The sequence below is a fragment of the Mustela nivalis genome (assembly GCF_964662115.1).
Source record: "Mustela nivalis genome assembly, chromosome: 1".
Lineage (NCBI taxonomy): Eukaryota > Metazoa > Chordata > Mammalia > Carnivora > Mustelidae > Mustela > Mustela nivalis.
In genome coordinates this window covers 44,909,965-44,934,204 of record NC_139020.1, presented here as the reverse complement: position 1 = coordinate 44,934,204, position 24,240 = coordinate 44,909,965, and the positions used below count along the sequence as shown (strand labels likewise).

General features: G+C 34.1%; 1 protein-coding gene across 3 annotated transcripts in view; it reads right to left on the bottom strand.

Annotated features, from left to right (window-relative positions):
• Window positions 1-1,595: 1,595 nt before the first annotated feature.
• The window catches only part of ARL6 (ARF like GTPase 6), a 41,965-nt gene continuing 19,320 nt past the window's right edge, over window positions 1,596-24,240 (bottom strand). Inside the window, exons 6-9 of one of the 3 annotated variants that reach the window (XM_082688385.1) lie at window positions 15,692-15,821; window positions 11,875-11,930; window positions 2,358-4,174; window positions 1,596-2,307 (exon numbers count right to left, since the gene is read on the bottom strand). In XM_082688385.1, the coding sequence (XP_082544511.1) occupies window positions 4,149-4,174; window positions 11,875-11,930; window positions 15,692-15,821 (212 nt within the window). In that variant the 3' untranslated portion in view covers window positions 1,596-2,307; window positions 2,358-4,148. Of the gene's footprint in view, window positions 2,308-2,357; window positions 4,175-7,988; window positions 8,113-11,874; window positions 11,931-15,691; window positions 15,822-24,240 lie in introns of those variants that run through there. The other 2 variants (XM_082688387.1, XM_082688386.1) reach the window with 2 other exon arrangements.

Sequence of the window (24,240 nt, the reverse complement as noted above, 5' to 3'; positions counted from 1 at the left end):
ATGTGTGCAGGGGTGCCTGGATGGCTCAGGGGGTTGTGTCCGACTCTTGGTTTTGGCTCAGGTCGTGATCTCAGCATGATAAGACTGAACTCCACATCAGCCTCCATGCTCAGCATGGAGTCCACTTAGGACTGTCTCTCCCTTTCCCTTCACCCCTTCCCCACAATATATGCACTCTCTCTAATAAATAAATAATTCTTTAAAATTTAACATGTCTGATGTTTCAGAATCTGCCCAATGTATTGCTACTCATTTAAAGAAAAGGAAGGAAAAACACTTCAGAAGGCTAGGACATCAGTTTTACCAGGGGAGAAAAAAAGATTTCAAAGAGCATTACTTTGTAGGCATCTCAATCTAATTTTTCATACTTAATATAATTATTTAAGAAAGAAGTGATTTAAAAATTGTTCTATTCCATTTTAGAAAATCTTTAGCTTTTTGACAAACCTCATAGAGGTTAAGAACATACATTCTGGAGCCGGATTTTCTAGACTCAAAATCCAGAGTCCTGCTTATTTGCAATGTAACAGGGGTCAACCATTTTTATGTAAAGCCCCAGAGTATAAATAGTTTTATGCATTACAGACCACATTACAGTATCTATTGCTCTTTTTTTCTTAATTAATCCTTTAAAAATATAAAATTATTAGTTCGAGGGCTATACAGAACCAGATTGGTAGTTTGCTGACACCTGATAGAGATGAGAACACCTATTTCATAAGGTTGTCAGGGGACGCCTGGGTGGCTCAGTTGGTTAAGCAGCTGCCTTCGGCTCAGGTCATGATCCCAGCGTCCTGGGATCGAGTCCCACATCGGGCTCCTTGCTCCGCAGGGAGCCTGCTTCTCCCTCTGACTCTGCCTGCCACTCTGCCTGTGCTCGCTCTTGCTCTCTCTCTCTCTCTCTGACAAATAAATAAATAAAATCTTTGAAAAAAAAAAAAAAAGAAGGAAGAGTCAGTAATGGTCCCGAGGAAGTCCCTTGTAAATCCCAGCAGAAGCATCCTTAATGAGAAAGATTCACTATGAATATAATAACTAAGTTACCTAAAACATTCAATTAAACACAATAACCAATTTTCTATTACTGTAGTATTTACCCCCAGCCACAGAAATGGACAAACCTATTTTAAATCCATTTAAGTGAACATTTAATCTGCTTTATTTATTTTTAATCTAAAAAGTAAGAGAATAATCAAAAAGCAGAAAATATTCATAGTTAAAATGCTACAGCATTTTAACACACCACAGTTACATGTAGGAGGTATCTGCCTTAAGTATTCCCAAGAGTAACTGCATATATTTATGGAAATCACAACGTGTTATGCCAAGAATTCTAAAGAAAAAAAAAAAAACTTAAGCAATCAAAAAATAATTCACAGTTTTTAGCAGACAACCTATAAATGAAAAACAAATTTATATAAAACTGAACTCTTTCGTGATTTACAAGGCATGGGCTGAATAGGGCCACATATAAATACTTAAGTACAATACATACAGTAAGTTTTGAACATTTTATGAAGTGTTTATATTGAAATATAGAACTTAATGAATTAAAATTGCAACAGAGTGATGTCTAAACATGAAAAAACACTTGCTTGAGTTTTAATGAAATAAATTTTAATTGTATACCATGTTAAATACAAATGCAATAACCTCAGCTTATCCACACTTTTATGGCATCCTATAGTCCAATGTGCTTCTACATAATCTTCACATGAAAATGTACAGTAGAATAGATGTTAATAGAGCATAAACTAGATTTGGAGATCATGGAAACTAAGGAAAAAGTACTTTTCTCTCTTCTAAATATTTGCACAGGTATGAGTTACAGCAGTTTGTGCAGTACTCATTAATTTAGTATCAGTGTAGTTTTAAAAAGTATTTTTATTACTCATTTATAGCCAGAGTTGAAAATCTGAAGTATTCAGAGACTTAAAAGAAGAAACAATCAAAAACAAAATAGTAGTCACTTTTCTCTGACTTTCCCACCCCCATCCTGGTCTCCACCCCAATGAGAGCCTTTTCAATCCTTTTCGCTATCCTTGTGGCAGATAGCTCTGTATTTCTATGATCTGTAATACTCTTGTCTCTTGAATTCATCTATCTTAAACAGATGGCTTGGTTCCAAATCATAGCACCAGCATTTACTAGTGCCATTTAGCAAGTAATTTTTTCAGGTCTCTGTTTCCTTGTCTATGAAATAATAAAACCTACCCACCACACAAGGTTATTGCGACAATTAAATAATGCAAAATCCAGTATGTGTAGTAATATCTAGCTCAAAATATAGTGTTCATATAGTGATAGCTATTATTACTATTGTGAAAGCTATTATATATTGTTCATATGGTGATAGCTATTATTATTATTGTGATAGCTATTATATATTGTTCATATAGTGATAGTTATTATTATTGAAGTATTACAATCGTTCTGGTGGACAAGGATTTGAACTCTAATATACTCATCCTCCTAAACTATTCTCCTATCCTCCAGAACAACAGAATATAAGTATTTTGTTAAACTACATTCAGTGTTTTCAGGTCCCTTTTATATTTGAGGCAACTCTAGATTAATGAGAATCTCACTCTGTATCCTCATCAAAACAGAGGCCTGTAAGCTAGCTAAAATGCTGGACTATTCAAATATTCTGGATAACTTTTAATTTATCAGATTCCAAACCACTGGGATTTTTGGCCTAAGAGAAACTGAATTACAGAACTTTACTTTTAAAACTATTTCAATTCAAATCTCTATGGCATATACAACCAGTACCACAGTTACAGTAATGTACCTAGTATTACTCACTTATCTTTTGCCTCCTTTTTAATTTTTATTTTCTTTAAATATTTTGTGTATTTGAGAGAAAAGGGCAGGAGCTGAAGGCAGTAGCTCAACTGACTGAGCCACCCAGGTGCCCCTTGCCTCCTGTTTTTATCATTTTCACAGCTAAGGACATGGTAAGATGTTTTCCACATGTATATTACAGTTGTTCTTTATATGTAGTGTTTTTCAGGATTGACACCCTTGCTCTATATACTGTTTTCTAGTGGTTAATTTACAATGAAAGCTTCTACTCAGAGATCACAATTTTAAGTGGTCTCTAATTAAGTTTTGAGAACTAACACAATTTGCATAGAGAAGATACCTGAGATGTGTCTAAAATTCTAAACATTTTTTTTTATCAGTTTATGCTCAGGAAAAATACAGTTTGGTGAGTCATAATTTATTTTAAGAAAGTGCCATAGTAATTGGAGGCATTTTAAAGAAATAAGAAGTCAGTTAAAGTAATTATTTAAGAATCATTAGTTCATTTGCATACCTCTTAATCTTAAAATCCAAGATAGTCATGTAGCCAAAAATAAAATGATACCATGTTTGAAAAGGTTCTCAAAATCACCCTCATTAATTTTAAGTTCTCTATGGATAAAGAATATGTCTTGATTTATTTACCTTGTATCACCATTGCCTGGGACAATATCAGACTAGTACAGGTACAGAGAGGTTCAATACACATTCATGGGATAAATAAATTCAGCTTAATTTGGTCTCAGAAAACTTACAAATGCTTGACAGTAAAATACTAAATATTACATTAACACAGCATTATTCTTTTCAGTGTAAACAAAGTACACTAGTTTGTACATTGTATATTAAGTTTATTGATAGTGACATATAGTAAAAATTTTATGTATATATTAATTACCCATGGTCCCTTATAAATATTTAAAGTTCTTTTTCCAAACACAATCATACTGCAAAGTCATACCATAAACTAAACTTTGTAAGACAATTTGAAAAAGATGCATTAAACATACTATAAATCATGATGAGATATTGAGGTGGCTTATAACTCTCAGTTTAAACATTCTAATTACAATCAAATGTAGACTTTTACTAAGAAGTTGATAATTCTGGATAAGGAGCCCTTCTGAGGAATGATTTAGTTTTAATAAAATTAATGGTCAGATTAGCATACCTGAAGTCCTATGTTCTTACAAAGTTCATTCAGAGTCCATAAATGCAAGCAGAAGATTCTGAAGTATTCCTAGATGCACAAACATCTTTTAAAAAATATGAAGTATTCAGTATGCCTTAAGATACATTCCTTGAATTGAAAACTGTTGAGGTTTCCAAATACTATCTTTTCATGTCTTCACAGCCTGGATCTGATCTGATAACAAAAACCAAACAAAAAATTATCAGTCTCCACAGGCAAAATCCATTTTCTAAAGTAATCCAAGAAAAATCTATAAAAACACTGTGGAAGCCTATGCACACAACTGTTTGTTTAAAGCACAAACACATTGTAGCTTTTGATTCTGTCATTGTACATGCACACAGTTAAGAGCCAACTAGTTCTCCAAGGCTTTTATGAAAAATAGCAATCCCTTGGCTCATCTCCTCTTTCTTAGGCAACCATTTCTAACCCCTTTTCGGAGATTTATCTCTGTATCTCTAAGTAATACACTTTTTTTAAAAATTACTTTTTGAAATATCAGTTCCTTCAATGTAGTATGAGGCTTCAGTTCTCACTGTGCTGCCCTGCAACCGTTATGCATCCAGCACTCCTATTCTTCTACCACAGTAATCTAGTCATGTGATGAATCTACATGCTACTCACAACTGAGACAGGTTGTATCTCCCTCCCTGTTATTCTTCCTTTCTTCTACATTTTGTTTTCCCTGTTTTAGTAAGTGTGCCTTATTCTCTAGTCTTGTCTTAGTTTTTCAAGATACTTGACACTAATTCATTGCCACTAGTCTCACACTGTTTAAACCTTTATTACTATGAAGCACATTACATAGCCTATGAATTCCACTTTCTTGAAGAACTCTCCATTAGAGAGTTTCTTCCAAAACTCTCTAATGTGGACCAGTTGTTCTCTATGTTTGCCCAGCCATCTTCATAAGGGATCTCTCATTACCATTCTAGGATTTCATTATCTTTCATGATCATCCTGAGGATCCTTCACACAGGCTCTTATGCTGGTTTTCCTGTTTCGTGGTCTCTTATTTTCACCTCTTGGTTTATTCCCTTGTCTTTTAAGAGTATACCTCCCAATGGCTACTTTAGTAAAAGGTATAGAAAGTACATTCTTGAGACTGTGCATGACTGAAGATGTTTAATTTCTACAGTCACAATAAACTGGCACTGCCTGCGCATATAATTCCATTATTTTCTTCTTGGACTTTTCCACGGCCCAATTATCTTACAGCTTCCAAATGTTGATTAGAAATATAATGCTATTTCTGCTCCCTTATCCTTAACATGAAACTTATTTTCTTTCCAGGAAGCCTGTAAAATCTTCCATTGTCTTCAGTGTTGAAATTAAATAATGGTGAGCCCTGGTGTGGGAATGTTTTCATTCACTGCACTGGGCTCTCAAGAGGCCTTTCAACTAAATCCATCATTCAGTTCTGGAAAATACTGTTTGGTGATTTACTTGGTAAATTTTTTCCCTTCTATTTTCTCTTCGCTCATTCTAAAATTTGTATTATTTGGATATTGGGCCCCCTCTTTCTTTTCTTTCCAATTTTACCTTTTTGCTCTACTTTCTTGAGAGAATGCCTTTATCTTTTTATTGAGTTTTCAATTTCTTCTGTTCTATTATTTTCTAAGAACATCCCCCCCCCCCCCATTGGTCCTTTCCAACTAGTATCCCTGGTCATATTCATGAAAGTAATACCTTTTCTTATCTCTTTGAGAATACCCCAATAGTTTGTTTTGTTGTTGTTGTTTTTTAATATTCTCCCTAAATAAATACTACTTCCTCTATAACCCACTTTTTTGGTATGTTGATGTTCCATTATTTTTAATGTTTTGGTCTTCAAATACCTGATGATCCTTTGCCATCTTCTCATAAGTATGAATGAACACTATAAAGCTAACCAAAATTTCAATATGTATGTGAGGCCTATAAAATATGATATTTATTCTAGTGTAGCTAGCTACACCATTTTCTCAGGAATCTTTGTTGTTAATAGCTTTAGATCTTTTCTCTCGCTGGTCTGATTCCTCAAAGATGACTTTCTATATCCTGCCTACTGACAGTGTCTTCTTGGAGACGTAGGAAAAGGTGGAAGATGATTACACTATGTGGTGTAAAAACTTTCAGTTATTCTTCATTTTCAGATCAGCACTGCCACACACAGTTGTGCTTGGTATTCCCCAGTCTGGAGATACTCTCTCTCCAAGAATGAACCTCCAATCTTTCTTGGGGGCAAGAAAGTTTAACTCTCTTATCTTTTCAGCCCCATCTCATCCTTCTTTCCACCTTTCATCAATATCTGAGACTTTGAGAGGATCTGCAATGTAAAGTAGGATGCTTTCCAGCTTTCCTCAGTGCTAGTTTAGAATTCACCGTCCTCAGGTCTCTTAAATGATCCAACATTCATCAGACATCCAGCTTTTAAAATTTGGTTGCCATTTTTGTCTTTTTTTTTTTTTTTGTCCCTGTAGGGTTATGTCTTTAAACCAAAGGCCCCCCCCTTTAAGTTAGATTTGAGAAGAGGATGAAACCAAGCGTGTGTTCCGTCCTTTATCTTTGATTGGAATGCCCATATGCATATAAAAGTCTTATTTTAAAATCTTGGAAACATTAACTTTTCCCCGATAAAGTGATTAAATTAGTATGTTTCACTAGTCATGTGGAAATATTTCTTTTCATAAATATCTCATTTGAGGGGTGCCTGGGTGGCTCAGTGGGTTAAAGCCTCTGCCTTCAGCTTAGGTCATGGTCCCAGGGTTCTGGGATCGAGCCCCGCATTGGGCTCTCTGCTTGGCAGGGAGAGCGCTTCCCCCACTCCTCTCTGTCTGCTTCTCTGCCTACTTGTGATCTCTGTCTGTCAAATAAATAAATAAAATCTTTAAAATAAATCTCATTTGAAAGTTTCAGAGCTAGAAAACAACTTATGCCTCTGCAATGGTTTCTGTGTAGTCCTTGGTAGTTTTAAAAGACATTTCATAGTCTACCCAGGGGTTCTTGTCTTTGGATTATAAGATATAGGTAATTATTGAAAATCCTTTCAAAAGAGAAGGGGATCATGACATAATATATGTCATTTAATATTTTACTCAAAAATTTTCAACATTAAAATAGTAAGATTAAACTGGTCCAAAACGAACCAGAGACTTTCTTGTTTATCATACTAGGAAATTTCATAATTCTGGAAGCAAAATGAAAAGATACAAATTCAGAATATCTTTCATAGCTAAATTTACATAAAAATCAGTGGCTAATAAATTAAGTTACAGGCATGGATTAGTCTCCTATATTTACTGCTACCTAATTTGCAAAATGAGTTTTTACCTCTTTTTAAATCCAGAGAGACAGTCTGGAGAATCAAAATGTAAACTATTTATTACATAGGAAAGATGAACAAAGGATCTCCTATTCAAAACCAAGCTGATAACATCTATGTACTAAGTTTCCTCCTCTCCTAAATAGAGAGCACTTAGGTAGAAGGTGAATTTAACATTTACTGGGTTTTTTTCTTATCTGAGACACTTTAACACAGTGTTTTATTTAATCCATACAATTTCTGACTTCTTATTTTTTATTTGTATAGGTGATAAAAATTATCTTCAAAAGAAAATAACATACAATTGTTAATAGAAAGTAGTAGAATAAATCTGCTAGACTCAAAAGCTCAAATATTTTTTATTGCTATTCTATATTCCCTACATAAGATAGGGAAACAGTTCACGGAAAACTGCTCTAAAAGTTACATAAAATATGGTAACACAAAGGCTCAAAAATATTTCCAATAGTGTATCCTCCTTACAAAAGGGGAAGTAAGATACAAAGATAATAAATCAGACAAATCAAAGACACAAAAATTAGTAATAAGAACAGAGTTGGCAAGCGGAACTGTGATGTTAGATCGTTACTGACACCTAGTGGCCATGTTATTACAGACAAAATATACCAACAAAAAAAGGAAGTGAGAACTACAATTTATCAACCTATTTTCAGTAGGTACTATATTTTTATGAGCAACAGTAGGGTTTTATCCATGCTATATCTTCACTGTGAGCAATAAGGACTGGGAAAATAAATCAAGGCTGAACATATGCTTCTGATCTTCTGTAGAACATTGCTCCTTAACCCGTTTTATAGAGAATAAGTCCCATAAAAGCATCAGAAGTGTAAAACAGTTATCACCATTAAAGGTTCTCAATTATGTTTTACTTAATTGTAAAGTATGACTATAACATTCTTTATAGTTTAACGGTAAATGTCATGATGTCTACACAAAAACAACAAAAAAAACCAGTCTGTGCAGTTTATGAAAATACCACACATAACACATAAAAATATTTATCAGTTATACATTTAATACTCTGAACCAAAGAGATAGTATGTCTCTTTATGCATGGTCAAGCAGGCTATTCTTAGATTCACCAGGATATGCATAAGAGAACTCAAAATTACATATACAACTAGCATTAAAAGGTCAGTGTAGAAGAAATTAAACTTATAGCCACAAGACTACAAGTAGAATTAATAATATTTTGTTATTTATCCTTGTTCAGGGCTGGGAGATTCTTGATAGGAATGATCCCCAGTTCTGCTCACAAATGGACATTTTTCAGCCTGATTCATGTCCTGTAATAAAAGAACCCAAAGGACTTGGTTTCTTTCACATCTATGGCTCTGTGTGGGTCACTGTTTGAATCCATTCCTATGGTTATAAACAATGTAATCTTAGAGGAAATGATACATCTTAATTTATTCCTTGATGATGGTAAAATACTGTACTAATCAATGATAGCTATTTTAGATAACAAAACTGAAATATACAAAACATCAGTAGAACACTGGTATCTACAATACTAAATGAGTGTTAAAATTTGTGTAAACATGTATAAATGGAACTATACAGAGTTCAGCATGATTCTTAGGAGATATATGCCATTCAAACTTATTTTTAATTATTGACAGTTAAGGCCTGGAATTTGTCCCAAACTTCAAATGTGCTTCTGTCACTAGATCTGACAGAAATTTGTTGCCATAAATTTAAATTTTCTAGAGTTGCCATGTATATTGATTGTAAAGATGCAAATTATTTATTTAAATAAACCCTTCAGAAAAATGTAATAGAAGTAAATGTAGCCTGTTACAAGAAGAACAGAGTCTTACCAAACTTATGTAATTTACTATGATTGCCATGGAAGAAAGAATATTTACTGGGACCTTTTGAATTCTGGAGGATTCAGGTAGATAAAAAAGTTAAACGCTTTAATTTTTTTTATTATTATTTCTGTTCTTGTAACAGGACACCATTGGAAACATTGGTTATTTTATCAAGGCTTTGACTGGAATATCATATTTGAGAGACAGACCTAGACTCAGATATGACCAAAGGGCTTTGAGGAACTAAGGCTGACTTCACAAAACATGGCGCATAAAGCCCTTTGGAAATACCTTGCTTACAGAGTTCCCAGCAGCATCACCAGGTGAGCAAAGAATGTCACTTCTGGGAAGTACAGGAACCTCAGGATATATTGGGCACCTTGTGAAGAGGAATCCGCCTAAACCTACAGGAATTGCAGGCATGTCCGATGGCAAGTACTTGACTTGGCTTCTGGCCAGGAGAGGCTACTTATGTAAATAATTTGGCCAAGTTTATTAAAATTGGACTTGTTTTGTAGACAAATTCATCTTGATTTGGCTATCTCTGGAAATGAGGGTTATTTTAAAGAGAAAAATTATGTGTCAATAACCCACCTCTACAGATCTTAAATCCTAGTTTTGATTGTTCTTAAATGTTGTTTGCTTAAGCTAGACAACTTGAGGTAAATTGCAGAGATATAGTTTTTATATATTTACTATACAACAGCTCATATACAGATAATCTTATTGCTTGTTATGCTGTGGGAATAATATGAGGACCTCCATGTGCACATTATTATTTAAACAACTGGAAAATAGGATTAATCCCCAAACAACTATATAACTCAAATGTCATCTTGACCAATTTCCTTATTTAAGGAAAATGAAAACTTTTTTAAAAGCTGGAGCCCACTCCATGAGGTTAATTACAGACTTGTGGAGATAATGGATGACCCCACTTTCTCTCTGATTGGACTGGATGATGCACTCGGGGATGTACTTGCCCTAATCTCTTGAGACAAGTCTCTCACTTGACAGTGATTCCTTGTAATTAGGATACTGTTAAGGCTGGACCTCAAAGAAAGAGGGCTTCTTAATGGTTTTATTCCTTAGTAATATTTGTCTAGGAACTACCTCTATTAATGTAAAATTACAAGTAGAGACTTTAGCCAAGCATACAGTGACCATCTTTAAGCCTGACATGGCAGTCACCAACAAATTCAAAAGTTGGCCCTCTAAAACTGAATAGCCCTTGATATCTTAACACCAGTTAAAGGATGCCCAAAATTATATGACTAGGCCCTAACAAAACCCATTGACTATGTATTTCTAACTTGTGTCCCAAGCTGGATAGGTTGCCTTACTTTGGGTTTCCCCTGAATGCACAGACACATTATTAAAATTATTACCAACCCAGCGAATCTTCCAATTTTAAAACAACAGTGGACACATTTTGTGTTACATTGGTATGACCACCTAGCATCCATCTTTGTTCCCTCTTTGAGACTGGAGGATGTTTTGCACATGGAAGCTCTTAATTAGTACATGGTCAAAGCCCTAAAGGACACTTACAATAGCATTTCTCCATTAAATACTGAAGTAACACATATGCATGAACCAGTTTTACAATATAGAATGGCATTAGATGTTTTCACTGCTACATTAAGGTGAAACTTGTGCTAAAATAAAAAACAAAATGCTGTTTATATATTCCAGATTACCACAAAAATAAATCTGGGTTTCTAAATGAATGGATACTCAAATTAGCACTTTAAATGATCTCTCTTTCCTTTAGTGAATGCTTTACAGTCCTGAACTAGAGGAAAATTATCAAAGGTCAACTATCAAAGCTCTTTTATTCTGATTTCTCTTTCTCATTATAATATTAATCTTATTCTGCCATTTCTGGTGTCACCCTGCCTAGTGTCAACTTCACTGCCTAACTTCCAGCTGACATGAACCTCCATGAGATGATCCTTTCTACTCATGGAGGTTCATATATGTTGACCACATTGGATTCAGCTGCCTCCCCCTTTTGTATCTCCTTTATCTGTTCCATAACTGACCAATACTGACCCATAGGTAGGGACATCTCCACACCCCATTCAGCAGGAAGAACTTAAAGAAGATGAGACCTTCCATCTTCAACATATTTAAGGATCAAAACTGTTCATGGGGAAAATGATGAGAGAGCAGAAGGCTTGCTTAAGACAAAGCTTAAGCAGACACCCTGCCATCTGCCCTCCACCACACTCCTCCATAGGCTATGTGACACATTCTTCCAGGAAGCTCCTAACTATCTTAATGTTAAAGCCTTGCTAGAGGGAGAAACAACCTTAACAGGACAAAGGCAAGGCCTCCCTTATCTTGTAGGTCCTCTTTAGCATATGAAAGTTCTTTCTAAAACCTCCCATTTCCCCTATTTCTCCCCACCTCACAGTATATAATCAATTGCTTCTCACAACCCCAGTACAGGTCTTTTCTGCCCATTGGTCCTGTCCTGTCCAAAAAAACAAAACAAAACAAAAACCCCAAAAAACAAGAAAATAAAACAAAAACCAAGTAACAAAACAAACAACAACAACAAAATACATGTAGTAAGGTATTGGATACTTACTCGATTGTTTTTTCTGACAGCAGAAATAAATGGAAATAAGAAAGGCAATGATATAGTAAAAATGAAATGTAAAAAGGGAAAGAAAAATATGAATAGAATGGGAATAAAGGCTGAAGATGCACGGTATTTTGTGATGTACCTTGAAGCCAGTCTACACCTTCTTGTAATCCTTCTCCTTTTATGGCATCACTAGCACTGAAATAAAATCCATAAGAAACATATCCATTTCATTACTTCATAAAACCATAATAATAATTACAATTTTGCTATATGGCAAATTAATATAGTCTAATAACCTATATTTGAGAAAAACTGGTAAGTGCTGAAACTGAATATAAACAGGAAAAAGTCTGAGTGCTCAGAAAAGACATGAGAAATTTATTCATGATTTATAATAGACATTTGGAAAAGTGTTATCACTAAAAAGTTATTATTCTACTTTGCCCAGCTCCAGTGGCTCAATAACATTTATCCATTAGAAATGCTTGACTTAGGTTGTAATTTAGGCACACGACGGAGTGACTTTATTTGAAATGGAATTTTATATCTATAAGGTAGAAACCTGTAATTATAACTTTGGTAAACTGGGAGAATAAAAAAAAAATCTCAGATTTCAATCATATCCTTATATCTAATGGCTTCAGGAACCTGGACAGGCTATTCAACTGTCCGCCTTTATTTGTAGCATCTATAAAATGGTGTTGAATAAACTAAAATAATAAAATGCAGAGGATTTTTATACTATCAAATGTCTTTCAAAGACATAGACTGATAGCAATTAGTATAAATAATTGGATTTTCTCAATGATTAGGGCTCCTTTAAGTGTGTACATAGTTACCTGAATAATTAATTTGATTCTAATCAAAACAAATTACTCTCAAGGAATTAGATTATGAATATGACTTATCATAAAATTATTTTAAAATAGAAAGACAGAAATCAACAGCATGTGATATATAATTATTCAAAGTAAATTATAGATTATCCATATCAGCAGCAAAACATTAGTAACTGCAATGCTTAAATCAAGAAAGATCAATGTATTGATTTTTATCACACACTTATAGTCCCAAGCAAGACTAAGGTCTCAACCAAACAAGTAATAAAATGGAAAAACTTGTTCCCTTTACTGGTGGCATTAGTGCCATACTAAAAACCCTGCATCTTTTCCTAATAATTCCCAAATGTTTGAATTCTACCTTTCCCTTTGAATACATCATCAGACCTGTAACTAGAATAAATGCCAAAGTCTTTACCATGTCCTACTAGGACCTGTGTGATATGGCCTATGGCTATTTCTCAATGGCCTCATCTCCTACAACTTCCCCCTAGATCTCCCTCCTCAAGCCAGCCTGCACTTTTTGCTATTCCTGGAACACATAGGGTACATTCTCATCTAGGAGCCTTTTCACTTGGCTGGCCTCTCTGTCGGGCAAGCTATTCCTCCAAACTTTTGCATGAATTTCTCTCTGACTTCAGTTAGATTTCACAGAGGGACCACCTCTCATTCTTTCTCTTATTGTCCTACTCTACTCTTCTTCATCATTCCAGCTGATATTTTATGTATCTATTTATCTGATTTGTTACCTGTTGCCCTCATAAGAGAGTAAATAAGCAAATATGTATATACATATTGTGCCAGGGACTTTGTCAAAGAACTTTTTTAAAAAAACCATTAACAAAATCAGAGCCTAAAAATCAGAGTTGGCTATATATTTAGTACAATGATTAAAAATAAAGCACAAAAGTATTCATTTCTCTATAATCTTTATTGTCCAGTAAATTTACTTGCACTTAAGGCAAGAGAGATAGAATATTTTATATGGGGGCGCCTGGGTGGCTCAGTGGGTTGAAGCCTCCGCCTTCGGCTCAGGTCATGATCCCAGGGTCCTGGGATCAAGCCCCACATAGGGCTCTCTGCTCAGCAAGGAGCCTGCTTCCTCCTCTCTCTCTGCCTGCCTCTCCGCCTACTTGTGATCTCTATCAAATAAATAAAAATCTTAAAAAAAAAAGAATATTTTATATGCACACCGAGTGTTACCTTTATTCCTAAAACTGGAAAAGAAAAATAAGTGTATTTTCAATTTTATACATGCTTTAAAAAATAACAAAAAATTAAAAAACAAGCTTAACAAATGAAACACTAGAAATTAGTGAGATACTATTTGAATAGTCAAAATTATAAACAACTTTCAAAGAAATACTTGGCATTCTTCTATAAGTTATACAGAAAACATAGGAACCTGGCAATGTAATACTACACATCCTTATAGCATGAGGACATTACCTTTTCTCTCACTGAGAAGTATTTAGATGTCACAACTGAATAAAGAAATCTGTTAAAATCCAACTGCTGATGATTTTAAGTAGAAAGAGATTTTTTTCCACTTGCAAAATTAATTTCTATTTCAAAATTAAAAATAGGACTGCATCTTTTACTATTAATTAGACCTATGGTTTTTAATGTACTTTCTATCAAAACAATGCTTACTTAGTACAATGCAAAAATTAAAAACTAGTCTACTTTGAGCATTACTAATTTAGGTATGATTTAGAGAGAAATACAAAGGTTCACCTTAAGATACTTCTCTACCTAAAATCCCTCCTTTCTTTACCAACCAAGTATCACAGAACCACAATTCTAAATCAAAAGACATTTCATAAAACTGACTCTTCTGATTCCAAAGTAAGGAGGATTTTACTCAAGATAGGTATATAGGGTTTCACTCCTGGGTAAAGGAGCTGGTGGCCCTGAGTACTGAGGCTTTTCAAGGGCTTTCTCAGGCTCTCACCTAAAAGTTCTTTTTTGAGCTCTAGAATCTCCTTGTTCCATATTCTGTTTCTCTTCTAGGGGTAGTATACTTTTCTGCCTCTTTGTTAGGGCTTTCTCCATAATTACCTTCTTTTAAAAAAGGGAGAACTGGCAAGAGAAGGACATCTTGTAGCAGAGGGAGTAGGTGGGTGGATAGAAAGAAGCTTAAATTAATATAAGGTAGGCACTAAAATACTATCTAATATATAACTTCTGGTTATCCTTATTGGAATATTTTGGCAGAAAGGCACACCAGAGTTAAATATATCCATAAGACACTGCTTTCCAAATAAACATGTATAATAATTTCAGATGCTAAACACTGAAGAGTTCAACTGTATTAGTATATCCAAATGAAATTAATATTTACATTTCTATATAATCATATACACCAGTGTTTGTTGTGTACATGATAAGTACCTCGTACTATTATCATTCTAGAGGTTAAGGAGTGAACGAAACTGATAAAATGCCAGCTCTCATGGTACTAATGCAGTAGTATAGGAAGACAGACTATAAAGCAAGCAAAACCCAAAGAGGACATGGCAAGAGAAATATAAAGCAAAGCATATAAAAAAACGAGAGACAGGGGGGTAAGGTATAATATTTTGGAGGGTTATGAGGAGAGGTTTCCTGAAGGAAGTACAACAGCAAGCCAGGAAAATCACTTTGGAGACTGATTCAGACAAAGGGACTAACAAGTGCAAAAGTCCTGAGATGGGACTGTGGTTGCTGGATTCAATATGCAGAAGGAATTTAGTGGGCTTGAAACTGGGTAAGTTGGCTAGATCTTTTAAAGAGTTGTTTCTATTTCATATCCTCAGAAAGATTTGAATTTTTTTTTGTTCTTTTTTTTAAAGATTTATTTATTTAAGTAAACTTTACACCCACTGTGGGGCTGAAACTCGCAACTCTGGGGTCCATAGCTGCATGCTCTGACTGAGCCAGCCAAGCAGGCCAAGATTGGAAAAAATTTTAACAGTAATATATTCATGAATACCTGCACTGCTACAATTCTAATACAACTAAATCCTTGGCTTACATCCTATCATGTTAGGTGTCTTACACATAAGCTTAGCAAAGAACTGAAGCTTGGAGATTTTTTTTAGAAAGCTGTAATGAAGAGTAAGTATAAAACATTACCAAATATGCCATGGTTTATCTTTGATGTTCTCTAAACACAGCAGCTGAGACACTTTTACAGACGTCACTGCATCTCTAAGATCCATTTTGTTTGCAAAAAATAAGATTGGTATTCGGCGGTGCTTAATATCTAAAAGACAAAGTAAGACTGTCATCACCCTTTCAGCTTTTTGGTCATTTCCCTAAATTCTTCAAATTGAAATTCACTAAAACTATTTTCCAACCACTTTTTTCTGTACCACATATACACAAACATTTAAAGACATATACTGTTAAGAATGTATCTGAATGACAGGAGAATTAACAAAATACTTTTTCTTAAGACTATCCACCCCCTGGGACGCCTGGGTGGCTCAGTCTGTTAAGTGTCTGACTTTGGCTCAGGTCATGATCCCAGGGTCCTGGGACAAATTCCCTCATCTGGCTCCCTGTTCAGGGAGCAGCTCTGCTGTTTCACTCTCTCTCTGACAAAAAAAAAAAAAAAAAAAAAAAAAAAAGACGACACCTGCCCTCTGGTTGGAGCTTTAAAACAAAGATGAGTGTGGTGGGAGTTGGGGCGCAGTAAGCAGTTACTAAGAAGTATCTACAAAGGGATTAAATATTTAGTTTTGTTTTTTCTGTCAACAGAAAGGAGTCAAACTTCAAAATGAAAGTAGAAGGGAGACAAACTAGATCTTGATTTTAAATTTAGGCACTTGTTAGAAGTGACAAACTAGATATTTTAACAAGATATTTTAGTTTGTTATAACTCTGGAAAAATTTTTCATTGTTTTGAAGAGTTAATTCATTTAAATAGTTCAAAATTCAGATGACACAAAATGGTATACAGTAAAAGAATTTCCCTCCTACCTGTTCCAGGCCATCCACTAGTTCTCTCTAAAAGTGTTAACGTATATCACCTATCACCTGGCATCTTTTTAGAAATATTTTCAAACACTTATTATATATTATTCTTTATACAAATAATAGCAGACTATTCAGTTTGATATCTCCGGCTTTTCACTTACTTTCATATTTTGGAGCTTGTCCCATACCAGTACATAAAGAGCAGTTTCTTCACTATTTTAACAGTTGTAGAATATTCTGCCTGTTAGTACTATGTACCATAATTTGTTTAATCAGTACCCAGTGAGATTATACTTGTATTGTTGCCAATATTTAAAACTATAAAAAATGCTGAAATGAATAAAAGTGTACACCGTAAATTTTGTACATGGGCAGTATGTCTGGTAGGGTAAATTTGGGAAGTAGAGTTGCTAGTTAAAGGATATGTAAATTGTTGGGGCACCTAGGTGGCTCAGTGGGTTAAGCCCCTGTCTTTGGTTCAGGTCATGATCTCAGGGTCCTGGGATCAAGCCCCACATCGGGCTCTCTGCTCAGCAGGGAGCCTGCTTCCCTTCCTCTCTCTCTGCCTGCCTCTCTGCCTACTTGTGATCTCAGTCAAATAAATAAATAAAAATCTTTAAAAAAAAAAAAGATACGTAAATTGCTATTTTGTAGTGATTACTGCAAGGCCTTCCTTTAAAAATGTATCAATTTATGTATCAACAATAATGTGTAAGAATGAACATTTCCAGTACCCTTGCCAAGAGTGTTATCAAACCTATTGACCTTTTTATGATGGTGGATAGGTAAAAAGTATTATCAGAATGTTTACTTTGTTTTGAAAAAGGTCAAGAATTTTTGTATATATTCAAAAGATGGTTCTATTTCTTTTTTTAATGAACTATCTTACCCAAGCTTTTTCCCATTTTTTTTTTTTAAAGATTTTATTTTTTTGAGAGAGAATGAGAAGGAAAGCATGAATGGGGCTGAGAGGCAGAGAGAGAGAAGCGGACTTCCCTCTGAGCTGGGAACCTGACTCCACGATCCATCCAAGGACCCTGGGATCAGGACCTAAGCTGAAGGCAGACTCTTTTTTTTTTTTTAAAGATTTTATTTATTTATTTATTTGACAGAGAGAAATGACAAGTAGGCAGAGAGGCAGGCAGAGAGAGAGAGAGAGAGGAGGAAGCAGGCTCCCTGCCGAGCAGAGAGCCCGATGCGGGACTCGATCCCAGGACCCTGAGATCATGACCTGAGCCGAAGGCAGCGGCCTAACCACTGAGCCACCCAGGCGCCCTGAAGGCAGACTCTTAACTGACTAAACCACTCAAGTGCCACTCTGCATTTTTCAATTAAGTCTCTCTCTCTCTCTTTTTAAAATTTTATTTATTTGACAGGAAAAGGAAACACAAGCAGGGGAAGTGACAAGCACAGGGAGAGGGAGAAGCAGGCTCCCCGCTGAGCAGAGAGCCTGATCCAGGACCCTGGGATCCTGAACAGAGCCAAGGGCAGCCGCTTAACTGAGCCACCCAGATACCCCTAAGTTTTTATTTTCTTAGGATTTGTAGGAACACCATAAGTAATAAGGAAAAAAGTCCTGTAGCTCTGATATGAACTGCAAATAACCCACTTGCTTGTCATTTGCCTTTGACCGCTCATGGTTTGTTTTGTAATTAAAAACTTTTTATGTAGTCAAATTCATCAATCTTTTAGGATTCTGGGTTCTGTGTTATAGTTGGAAAGGCCTCCTCTTGCCCCAGAATGATTTTAAACTTTTCCCATAGTTTCTTCTACTGCTGCATTGGTGTGATTTTTACATTTAAATATTTAGTCCAGCTAAAATTTACCCTGAAACAGAGAATGTCAGAATGGGTAAAAAAGCCATACATAATCATACAATGTTTATAAGAAACACACTTTAAACATAAGGACACAGACAAGCCAAGAGGAACTGGATAAAAACACATGCATACATTTAAATGTAAGAAAGCTTGCATGACTACAAAGTAGTGTTCAAGATGAAGGGAAAAAACAGATACTTGTTGCTCTCTGTGCAGTTTATTATATGTCAGTGCTTTTTTAAAGTTTTTATTTAAATTCCAGCTAGTTAACATACAGTGTAATATTAGTTTCAGGTATACAATCTAGTGATTCAACACTTCTATACATCACCACTTGCTCATACAACACCCCCTGCTTATCACAAGTGCGCTCCTCAATCCCCATCACCTGTTTAGCCCATCTCCCACCCATCTCCCCACTGGTAACCATCAGTTTCTTCTTTAAAGTTAAGAATCTGTTTCTTGGTTTGCCTCTTTCTCTTTGAAAAAGATAGGCATTTAAAAATTATGAAAGTGTCACTCACTCAAAACAACAAAATAATTTTAACTGTATATGCACCTAATAAATGAATACTATTAACGGACATTAATAGACCTTTCATCCAACAAAAGCAAAATACGTATTTTACTTAACTGCAGATGGAACATTCACCAAGCCAGACCAACATAAATACTGGCCCAATATTTCTAAGGATGAAATCTTACAGAATATGTTATTTCATCAAATGGGTTTAAGTTAGAAATCTGTAACAAAAAGAAACCTAGAAATTTCCCATAACATAAATACTGGCCCAATATTTCTAAGGATGAAATCTTACAGAATATGTTATTTCATCAAATGGATTTAAGTTAGAAATCTGTAACAAAAAGAAACCTAGAAAATTCCCATATATAGAAATTAAATAATACACTACTAAAAAATCTAAGGATCAAAAAAGAACTCACAAGGTAAGTTAGAAAATACTTCACACTAAATAAAAAAGGAAACAAACATCGAAATCTGTGACATGTAACTAAATCCTTAGAGAATATGTACTGCTTTAAATGCTCATATTAGAAAAGGTATAAAATCAATGATTTCTACTTCTATCTGAAAAAGGTAACAGACAATGAGAAACAATATATATATAGAAAATTCATAATAAAACAAAGAAGAGAAATTAACAAAATTTTTTAAAAGCACCCAACAGAAGAAATTAACAAAGCCAGAGTTCTTAAAAAGTTAATAAAACCAATATATTCTTTAAAAAATTGAGCAAGAAAAAATGGGGGAAACAAATGATCAATATCAGAAATAAAGGAACATACACAGATCTTACAGACATTAAAGGATAGTAAGAGGATAATACAAACAGTTTTATGTCAGTACACTTGATAACATAAATTAATTTTAAAATCTGGTCAAAAATTACCAAAAGTAACCTAAGGAGAAATGCAAAATTTTAATAGTCTTTTATCGTTTAATGAAATTTAACTCCTAATTCACAGTCCCTCTTACTCCCTTATATTCCCCGCCAACACACACAAAATCCCAACCCTGAAAGCTTCTATCAAACATTTAGGACAAAATAATACCAATTCTACCCAATCCAAAAAATAAAGTAAAAAGAGAAAGAATAAATATTTTCCAACTCATTTTATAAGACCTCTATCACCATGATGACTAAAGCATTTTAAGAAAGTTATAAGCCAAAAACCTTATGAGCACAAAACCAAAAATTTTTACCAAAATGCAAATCCAACTCAGTGATATATCAAAAGGTTAATACTCAAATGAGGTTTAACCCAGGAATGTATACTTGGTTTAATAGATGTGAATACAGTGTAGTATTATTGCTGTAACAAATGTAGAAAAAGTATTTGGTAAATTATAACACAAGGATATAATGGAACCTTTTGAAAAATTAGGAATAACAGAAAATTTCCTTGACCTAATAAAGATATAAGCAAACCCTAGTGAGCATCATAATTAGTGGTAAAATAAATGTAAAGAATGGGAGTAAGGTATAGAAACAACCTAAGTGTCTATCAATGGATGAATGATAATGATAGTGAACAACAAGGGCTTGAATTATGCAAGTCCACTTACACGTGCCTTTTTTTTTCAGTAAATATATTGAAGAATATTTGGGAGATATGCAACAATTTGAAAAATCCTGTAAACAAATCATGAAGCTTAGAAACCCTGAAGGAAAATTAAGAAAAGGTTAGGCATTTCATGAATACATAAAATATATATAGAAATGAGATTATTTTACCACTAACTACCATAAAAGATAAACAAATTTATTATAAAAATTTAAAATTTATCAATACTTATGCACACATAAACCAAATATGGTAGCATTCACAGTTAAGAAAAATGCAAATGAGTAAAGGATGCAGTATTAAATCATAACTGCATAAAATTGTAGTAATACTGTACCACTGTTAATTTCATAGCCATCTCCTGTAGCTACTATTGCAGTGAGCTCAAGTGTTGGAAGTATCTGCTTAAAATGCTATGTGATACTAATCATCCTATATAAACAGTTCCTTTCTCCAGGAAATCGTGTACCACAAAAAACTATCTCTCACAGTTCTCACATATTTTTTTATTTTGTGTAATACTGTATATCCTGAATTAAACCACGGGACCCATACAAAGTACCACCTGTCATGCTGGAAGTGCTCCCAAGAACCACAGAAAAGTCATGTCATTAGAGGAAAAAGTGGAATTATTTGATAAGTATCACAGATCGAGATCTGCAGTTATGGATGGCCACCATTTCAAGATAAATGAATGCAGTATAGGGGCCATTGTGAAAAAATAAAAGGCAGTTCATGAAGCCATTGTTGTAGTTACACCAGCACGCAAGAAAATCTTGTACTTTTCATGAAATACCTATTTACCTCATACTGAAAATGTAGCTTCTGTGTGGGTGCCGAATTGCTATAAAAAGGCATTCCTATAGTATATATTCTAACATGATTCAAGAAAAGGTGAAGTTACGATATGAACATAAAGCAATGGGAAGGTAGAGAATTTGATAGTTTGGTAATTTCAGAAAGAGATTTGCCTTAAAAAATGTCAAAATAACAGAAGAAGTAGCGTCTGCCAACCAAGAGATCCAGACAGAATTTCCATATGCCATTAAGAAAATCCCTGGGGAAAAAGGTTATCACCTGAACAGGTTTTTAAAGCGGGGGGGGGGGGAAAAGTGCCCTATTGCGGAACAACAACAACAACAAAATGCCACAAAGGACATTGATTAGAAAAAAAGAGAACCAAGCACCAGTATTTAGGACAGGAAGAAAGTGGTAATAAGACAAAACTTAGCATTTCTATTCAATATTGTACTGAAGGTCCTAGCCAGTGCAGTGAGATAGGAAAAAGAATAAAAGGCATAAAGGTTAAAAAAGAAGCAGTAGAATTTCTGTTGATGTTGGGCTTTAGACATAGAAAATTTGAAGAAATATACAGAAAAACTATGAGAGTAAATATATTTAAAAAACTCCCAGAATACAAAGTCAATATTTTCCCATACTAACAATGAACTATTAGAATATGAAATAAAATATACTATTTATAGTAGCTTCAAAAATATAAAAAACTAATGGGTAAGCTGAATGAATGATGTATAAGACCCCTACAGACAACCATAAAGGACAGGGAAATTAAGAAAAGCATAAACATATTAAGTGACATACCATGCTCATGAGGTGGAACATTCAGTGTTAAGTCCAATGTTAAGATGTCAACTATCCCCAAATATGATTAAAATAAAATCTCAACAAGTTTTTCAAAAAAATTAGTAAGTTGATCTAAAAACTTATTTGAAATATGGAACACCTAGAACTACCAAAATCATCTTGAAAAAGTAGATCAAGTTTGGAGGATTTATCCTATTTGACTTCAGGATTTATTATAAAATCCACGGTAAAAGGCCAAATGTGAAAAGCCATAAAGAGATCAATCGAATGGAAAACAGAGTCCAGAAATTGGTGTGTGTGCATATATATATATATATATATATATATGGGTTTTTTTTCAAATTAAATTCAGTAAGTATGAAAGTCAGATGATTTTGACAAGTGATTCAGTGAAAAAAAAATTTTTTCAAACAAATATTTTGGGATAATTGGATAGCTGTATGAAGGAAGTACAAAAATTCAGAATGGATCTCAGATCTAAACATAAAAGCCAGAACTATGAAGCTTCTAGAAGAAACCATAGGAGAATATGTTAGAAAACTTAGGTTAGGCACAGATTTTTTTTAGCGAGTACACAGAAAGCTTGTATTTAAAAGAAAAATGGATAAATTATACCTCATCAAAATTAGATGTATCTATTCATTAAAAGATACTGTGAAGAAAATAAACAGGCAAGATACTGATGAGAAATCTTCAAAACACATATATTTAACAAAGGTCTTCTATCTAGAACTTATAAAGAAATGTTAAATTTCAATAATAAGACGACAACCAAATTAATGAATGGGCAAAAGACTTAAAAAGGCATTTTATAAGAGAATGTACAAGACTGGCAAACAGAATATGCAAAAGTGATCAACATTAATAATCATCAGTAATAAACAAATTAAAAGCACAATGAGATCCTATTATATACTCAATCAAAAGGCTAAAATTAAAAAAAAAATCAATCATTGGAAAGGAGATGCAGAAACTGGAACTCTCATTTATGTTACTAACTATAAAATAGTTTGACCACTTTGAAATTCTTTAAATATCCCCCATACATCTATCCTATGACCCAGCATTATCATTCTTAAGAATTTTTTGAAAAGAAATGAAAACATGTCTATAAAAAGCCTTTTGCAAGAATGTTTATATCAGGTCTATTCATACTAGTCCTAAACTAGAAACAGTCTGGATGTCACTGAACAGGATACTGTACAAACAAACTATGGTATAAATACATAATAGAATGTTACATTGGAATAAAAAGGAGTAATCAAGTGATATATACAACAACATAGATGACTCCCCAAAACATTATGCCAAATAAAAAAAACCTATGCACGAAAATGTATGTGCTCTTACTCCCATTTATATGAAACTGTAGAAGAGGCAAAATTAATCTGGTGATAGAAATCAGATTAGTTCCCTGGTATGAGGTGTGAAGTATTGATTGCGAAGGGGTGTGGAAGAACATTCTGGGGTAGTGAAAATGTTTCTTGATAGGCAGTGTAGTTATATGAATGTATGCATTTGTCAAAACTACTGAACTATACCTTAAGACCTGAGCATCTGACTATGAACTGCTTATATTTCAATTAAAAATGTTCATATATAGGGTGACCGAATGGATTAAAAAAACAAGACCCAACTATATATTGCCTACAAGAGACTACTTCAGAACCTTAAGACACAGACACAGAAAATGAAAGCATGGAAAAAGATATTCCATGCAAAAAGAAGCAAAAGAAGGCTGGGGTAGCAGCACTCATGCCAGATAACATATATTTTAAAACAAAGATTATAACAAGAGACAAAGAAAAGCACTGCATAATGATAAAGAAATCAATTCAACAAGAGGATATAACAATTGTACATTGTAAATACCAAAGCACCCAACATAGAAACACCTGAATATATAAAGTGAGTATTAACAGACATAAAGGGAGAAATTGACCATAATACAAGAATAGTAGGGGACTTTAAGACCCCATTTACATCAGTAGATAGATCATTTAGACAGAAAATCAATAAGGAACTTTGTTCAGTGGCTTTGCATGAACACCAGGTGGATTTAACAGATATACACAGAATATTCTATCCCCAAACAGCAGAATACATTCTTTTCAAGTACAAATGGAATATTCTCCAAGACAGATCACATGTTAGGCCACAAAACAAGTCTCAATAAATTTAAAGGGACTC